The following is a 7,136-nucleotide window of genomic DNA, read 5'->3' on the forward strand; positions in this document are numbered from 1 at the left end:
ACGTGAATCACTCTGTCCACACTAGAAGACTATCCACTCCTGAGACAGCAAACAGTGACAGCCTTCGAAGTATGCTGCAGACTTCCAATCTCCACGTTCTGGATTAAAGTCAAGGTGCAACCCTCTGAGACTGTCAGGAAGCACTGAGAAGCCCCCATGCATTCTCAACATCCTACTTGTGTGGAAAAGGAATTTTTTTTTTGAAAAGGAATTTTTGCAGCGACAGCAAATAAAGTAAGATTCCAGGATAGAGTGGATATAGCAACAAACTTCAGCTGTCACCCTCCCCCACCACCCACAATGGGACTGTCCAGCTGCAAGAAAGCAGGGTTCCCTCTGGTTCTACAGTGAGGACAGCTGTGTAACTAAATCATTACACATTTTAATGTAGTACTGCAGTGCACAATAAACGTGATGTGCTTACATCAACCTCAAACTATCCTCCCCTCCTCTCTGTGGAAAAACTGCTTTCCACAAAGCTGGTCCTTGGTGCGAAAAAGGTTGGGGATTGGTGGTACAAAGTAACTGAGGTGGGCATGGTGAATGTATTAGGGAGGTCTGAGGCAGAAAGATTATTTGAGCCTGGGAGTTAGAAACCAGTCTTGGCAACAGGAGTCACACACCGCCCCCTGCTCCCAAAAAGAAGAAAAGGCTATTAGCAACTCTTCTTGGCTCACAGAACTAAGAAGACAAGACCAAGAAATTCTAAGAGTTAGAGGAGTATGGGGAAAAAATTCACTTATCACATGTAGAATGAAAAAACCAGTATTAATTGGCACTGCTGAAAGTGTGTCCTAATTCTTGGTATTAAATTAGTAGCAGGAGAGGCCTTTTCTCAAAGAAATTAGAAAGTAGAAAAGATACCCTGTACAGTCCATACAACTAAGAAAACTTCTGTAACTGGGAAGGATAAGGATGGCAAGCAGGATTTTTTTCTCCTGTCCTTGATTAGAATGACTACATATTGACTTTATTTATTTATTTATTTTCCGGTACTGGGAATTGAACTCACGACTTTGCACTTGCCAGGCAGGCGCTGTGCCGCTGAGCTAATACATATTAACTTTACAATGTAAAAATAGAACTGGGAAAGGAAAAAAAGCATTATTCTCTCCTTTTTTAAAAAGCATTACTCTCATCTAGTTACATTTGTATCTTCTGAATTTCCAATTTATCTTTTCATGAGCATTTTATTATGAACGAAGTTAAACATTCAAATTTATTTATTTATTTTTGGTACTGGGAATCGAGCTCAGGACCTTGCACTTGCCAGGCAGGCACTTCTGCTGCTGAGCTATATCCATGACTTAAACATTCAAATTTAAAAGATTTATTGTGAATACATATAATTCAGGTTGGCCCTGAATTTTTTTTTTTTTTTTTTTTTTTTTTGAGAGAAGGTCTTACACTATGCAGTTCAGGCTGGCCTTGAGCTCACTTTGTCGCCCAGGCTGGTCTCAAACTTGCAATCAGCTGAGTTCAATTCCCAGCGCCAAGATCCTCCTGCCTCAGCCTCCCGAGTGCTGCGATTACAGGCATGTGCCACTACGCCCGGCTTTGTCCTTTTATATTTAACTCATTAGAAAGTACAGAACTTACTACCTTGTAGGTGGGAGGTGAAGATCAAACTGTTTTCTCAGTGCATCAATTTAGTACTTTTACCAATTTAGCAACAACTGGTTGATTTTATGAGTTTGCTCATCTATCAAAGTATAATACAAGTACAGTACACAAGAAACTGATCGTTCAGTTGACTGACTTTCATGAAATAATTGGCACATTCATTTGCAGGGAGACTTTAAAACCTAGCTTATATTCTCTACTCCCCTCTTTGGCTCTGACAGTAAACTGGATGTTTGGAGCATGGGCTGGAGATGTGGCTCTGGGGTAGAGTGCTTGCCTAGCATGAACACAGCCCTGAGTTCAATTCCAGCGCCACACCCACACAAACTCTTACGTACTGCAATCACTGAGTCTGCAAGTATTTCTAGCACAAGCCTATTTAGAGGAGTGTCTTCTCTAGTCATTTTTTTTTTTTAGACATGGATATATAGTTTTGGCTGACACTGAACTCATGGAGCACAGGCTGGCCTTTAACTTGTGGCAATCCTCCCACCTCAGCCTCCCAGGTGTTGGGATTACGGTCATGCACCACCACACCTAGCTCTGCTTTAGTCATTGTTGATATGCCATTTTCTTTCACAGGAAAAGCCTTGAAAAGAAAGCCCAAATATATGTAAAATTTAGTATACGATAAAACTGAAATGAGAAGCAAATGAGAGAATTACTAAATTCATAGAGATGAGGACACTGGCTGAAAGTCTAAAAAATTTACATCTGTAATTTCTCAAATTTCCTTTTACAGAAAAACAAATGATCCACAATACTGGAAGGTTAACAATATATTTTTACTTTAATTTTTTTTTTTATTTGGACCAATATAAGAGTAGGTATATATTTTTTATGCTTATAGTTTTTATACAACAATAAAAACCGTAACATTTACAAATTAAATTAAAACAAAAATATAAAAGAAAATGCAAATTATCCACCTTTACTTAATACAACAATGCTGTTTGCTCAAATAGAAATAATTTGCTCAAGCCAGGGGCCATGGTGTATGCCTTTAATCCCAGCACTTGGGGAGGCTGACGCACACAAAGATTTCAAGTTTGAGCAGAACCTGAGGAATTTACTGACTTAGAGACCTTGCCTCAAAAAAAAAAAAAAAAACCCAAACAAAATAAACAAACCACATAAAAAGGGGTAGTGATGTAGCTCAGTGCAAAAACTTTGGGTTCAATCTCCAGTACCACCATCAACATGCCTCCACCTGCCAAAAAGTTTTGCTCAAAAGAAGTAATCAGAAATTTGGTTTAACAGCAAAAACTTGTAGGTACAGGTTCCCATTTTGTTCTTCAAATTATTTGAGCCTTTAATAATGCTGAGAAAATGTTCATGAAAGTTTTTTATTCAACTGGTATTAATAAAGGCAAGTCTTTCCTTCTTTTGCTTGCTTTTTTCTTGCTCTTTTGAGACAGGGTTTTGCTAGGCAGTTGAGGCTGGCCTCAAACTCGCGGCAGTCCTCCTGCCTCCTGCTCCCAAGTACTGGGACTACAGGAGTGCGCTCTTACACCTGGCACCTCTGCTTCACAGCAACCAGAGTATTAATCAAAATTCTCAAGTAGCAGTTCTCAACCACCAATTGTAAAAAAGGTGAGCACTGACAAATTAAGAATATTAAAACTGCCTTTACTAAGCTTCAGGATGACCACTGAATTCAATTAGTTTCACGTTTGGAACAGGAGCACTGTTTACTACTTATCTGCTATTACGCCTATTGCTAATGAACTGTTGTTACGTTCATTACTGCTCACCACTGAAGGGTCCTGACTCACGGGACAGATCTTTTCTTGAGTAATACCAGAAACCAGATCGGGTACATTATGTGTACCACAACACAACAGCCTCATTTCTTTCATCTTTACACAATTTGTGTTCTGCAGCTTCATCAGTTTTACTTTTTTTCAAATCAGATTTTAATTTTGAGTATTTCACACTATTGTTGAGGTGCATCTCACTCTCTTCATGTTTACTAAGAATATGCGATAAATGCTGCCAATCCCTGCACCCACTCTCATTTTTCAGTTGATTTTTTCCTTCCCCAAAGAGTTTGCAATATAGGCAAAACACAGAATCTTTACAGGTTGAATAAAGTAACCAGGATCTAGTGCTTTTTTCACCACTAGGAAGAATTCGTGTATAGTAAGTTTCTGAAAACTTTCTCCCTGTGTTGTCTTTTGGAAAGTCAAAATTTCTTACTTGAGGTGGATCATTCTCAACAAGAGAATTCCGTTGCTTAATGTTCAAAATTCGGGGCCATGTACCTGGATCTGCAGAAAGCACAACTGGTTTAAAGGAGTCTTCTGATTTTTTGTCTTCCAGTTGCTCCTGAAATTCATCAGCTGTGGCTGACTCAGAATAAGGTAAATTCACATTCTGTTTGTTCAGTGACCTGTCTGGGCTACATTCTGCTGGAACTTGTTCTGAAGTCTTTTCTTTTTTTTCTGGTACATACTCTAATTTTTCTAAACATGTATTTAATGATCTGTATAGTTTACTTTCATTTTCTTCTCCTATTACAATCCTTTTCCTTTTTTCTGATGCTGATAATGTCTCTGATTTTATTTCCATCATCTGGGGAGAAACAGTATAGTATAGGTTATAATTTTATTACAACTTGTTAATACTTAAAACATGTTCATCACTAGACATCAAGTAAATACAAATGAAATGACAAAGCATATCACTTTACGCTTAATAGGATGGCTTTAATAAACATAAAGACAAGTGTTGGAAACAATAAACATGAAGACAAGTGTTGGAAACAATAAACATAAAGACAAGTGTTGAAACAATAGACATAAAGACAAATGTTGGAAACAATAAACATAAAGACAAGTGTTGAAACAATGTGGAGAAACTAGAACTTTCCTAGGTGCCAATGAGAATATACAATGATGCAGCTGCTTTCTGAGAAAGTCTGAGCGTTCCACTGAAGTAATTATGTATGTATATATGTATGTATGTATGTATTGGTTTTTTGAGACAGGTCTTGTTATGTAGCTCAGGCCCTGAACTCACTATGTAGTCCAGGCTGGCCTTGGATTCATGGTAATCTTCCTGCCTCAGTCTTCTGAGTGCTGGATCGCAGGTGAGCACTACTATGCCCAGCTCTTCACTGACGTTTAATGTAAGAGCCACCACATGACCCAGCAATTCCATTCCAAGACATACACCAAAAGAAACTAAAAATATATACTCACACAGAAACATACAAATATTCATAGCAACCCACTTTTTGGAAGGGTACTGGGGATTGAACATAGGGCTGTCATGTAGAGTACAGTACATCCTCAGTATTTTTTAATTTTTAATTTTCAGACAGGGTCTCATTAAGTCACTAAATTACCCAGTTGGACTCAAATTCACAATCCTGCCTGTCTCCAGAGTAGATGGATCACAAGCATATGCCACTTGTTTAGTAATAGCAACTACTTTTGTTTTTGTTTTAGTTTTTGGTTTTTTTTCCGGTACCGGGAACCGAACTCATGACCTTGCGCTTGCCAGGCAAGCGCTTTGCCGCTGAGCTAAATCCCCAGCCCCGCAACTACTTTTAATGGTGAAAATTCCATAGACAATTCTTACAGTACACAGGTACAATACACATGTAAATATGGAGAGATCTCCATTTCAGAAGTTGCCATTGTTAATATTATTATGGTGTTGGTGATCAAGCCAGGGAGCTTCATCACTAGGTTATACCTTCAGCCTTTTTGAGATAGGATCTCACAGTCACTAAATTGCTGACTTGGCTCAAATCTCCAATTGTACCTCCAGGCTTCTAGACTGCTGGGATTGAAGGTATGTACCACCACTCTGCTCATCATTCATCCTTAGTGGTAAATAACTTGTAATAAAAAAGTATATGTGGATTTAAAATGAAAACTGAGCATTTACCATAGAAGAATAATTTGAAGATTTTCAGTTAGCTGAGAAAAAAGCTCCTCCCTTAGGAGCATGTATCTTTTTTGTGATGTCAGATTAATATTAAATTAAAACAGAATGCTAGCCGAGCATGGTGTCGCATGCCTGTAATCCCAGCACTCGGCAAGCTGAGGCAGGAGGATTGTTTTGAGTTCGAGGCCAGCGTGGGCTACAAAATGAGCTCAAGACCAGCCTGAACTGCATAGCGAGACTTGTCTCAAAAAGACAAAAAACAAAAACAAAAATAGAAACAAAAACAAAAAATCCCCCCCCCAATCAAATGCTATACAACATTGACACTCTTAGACCAAACTGCCACAACTCTTGAGAAATTCAATTTTGACTTTTTTTGAACATTGTGTTGCCATCAACTGCACTCTACTGTATAACTATTTTAAATGAAAATTCATGAGACATGAATAGCATCCACAGCATCCAATCAGAAATATACAACACAATTCTATTTTTTTGCAGTACTGAGAATTGTACCTAGAGCCTTTGCACTGAGCTATGTTCCTAGCCCTTTCTATATTTTGAAACAGGTGTCACTAAGTTGTCCAGGCTGGGTTTGAACTTTTGATCCTTGTGCCTCAGCCTCTCAGCTAGAAAGGATTACAGATGCACGCTAGCTTGCTCCTCTTTGAGACAGGTTTTGCTACACCATTCAGGCTAGCTGTGAACTATGCAGCCTAGGCTGGTCTCCAACTCACAACGATCCTCCTGCCGTGGCCTCCTGAGCTCTGTAATTACAGATGTCTGCCACCATGCATGGCTTTTTTATTTTTTAAAAAAGGGTTTTGCTGGGCCGGGGATATGGCTCAGTGGCACAGTGCCTGCCTAGCAAGCACAAGGTCCTGAGTTCAATTCCTGGTACCAAAAAAACAAAAAAAAAAAACAACAAAAAACAAACCCCAGGGTTTTGCTATGTTGTCTAGGCTGGACTGGACTCACTATCTTCCCATCTCAGCCTCCCAAGTACCCAGAAACACAGGCATGTACCACTACAATTCTGAAAGCTGTGTGGTAACATTAGTAAAAAAAGCAATGGAATGACCTAAATAAATCTGTACTCTTCAACATTACTTTTAACTGGGCATGGTGGTGCACACCTTAATCTAAGAACTTGTGAGGCTGAGGTAGGAAGATCCTGAGTTTGAGGACATCCTAGGCAACTTAAAGCAAGCTGAAGGCCAACATGTACTACAAAACAAGACCTCTCTTCTCCCAAACAAACGAAACATACTCTCTGACTATAAATTTCCTTTTTTTCCTTCTTTTTCTTTCTTTTTGTCTCCCTTCTCTCCCTTTCTTTCTGGTACTGGGAATTGAACTCAGGACTTTGTGCTTGCCAGGCAGGTGCTTATGCCACTGAGCTATATCCCCGGCCCTGAGTACAAATTTTCAACAGTAAGAAAGCCAGACCTGAGGTACAAATCAGTCAGTGAACTCTGGGAGTAATTCTGGCAAGAGATGATGGCATCAGCAGTAAAGATAAGATCAAGTGGAAAGATGCTCAGGAAGTAGAACCTGGATTAGTGAGTAGATGTGGGGACTAAACTAAGAAAATTGTTTTTTTTTTTTTTTTTTTT

The 7,136-nt window shown here is 39.1% G+C and overlaps 1 protein-coding gene across 1 annotated transcript in view; it reads right to left on the reverse strand.

The window, feature by feature from the left end:
- Positions 1-2,953: 2,953 nt before the first annotated feature.
- Zmym5 (zinc finger, MYM-type 5) overlaps positions 2,954-7,136 on the reverse strand; it is a gene marked incomplete at its 5' end in the record, with an annotated part of 33,391 nt that continues 29,208 nt past the window's right edge. The window contains 1 exon segment of the mRNA XM_013505501.1: positions 2,954-4,197. Coding sequence (XP_013360955.1) covers positions 3,445-4,197 — 753 coding nt within the window. The 3' untranslated portion in view covers positions 2,954-3,444.

Source organism: Chinchilla lanigera, unplaced genomic scaffold, assembly GCF_000276665.1.
Source record: "Chinchilla lanigera isolate Chin_1 unplaced genomic scaffold, ChiLan1.0 scaffold00096, whole genome shotgun sequence".
NCBI lineage: Eukaryota > Metazoa > Chordata > Mammalia > Rodentia > Chinchillidae > Chinchilla > Chinchilla lanigera.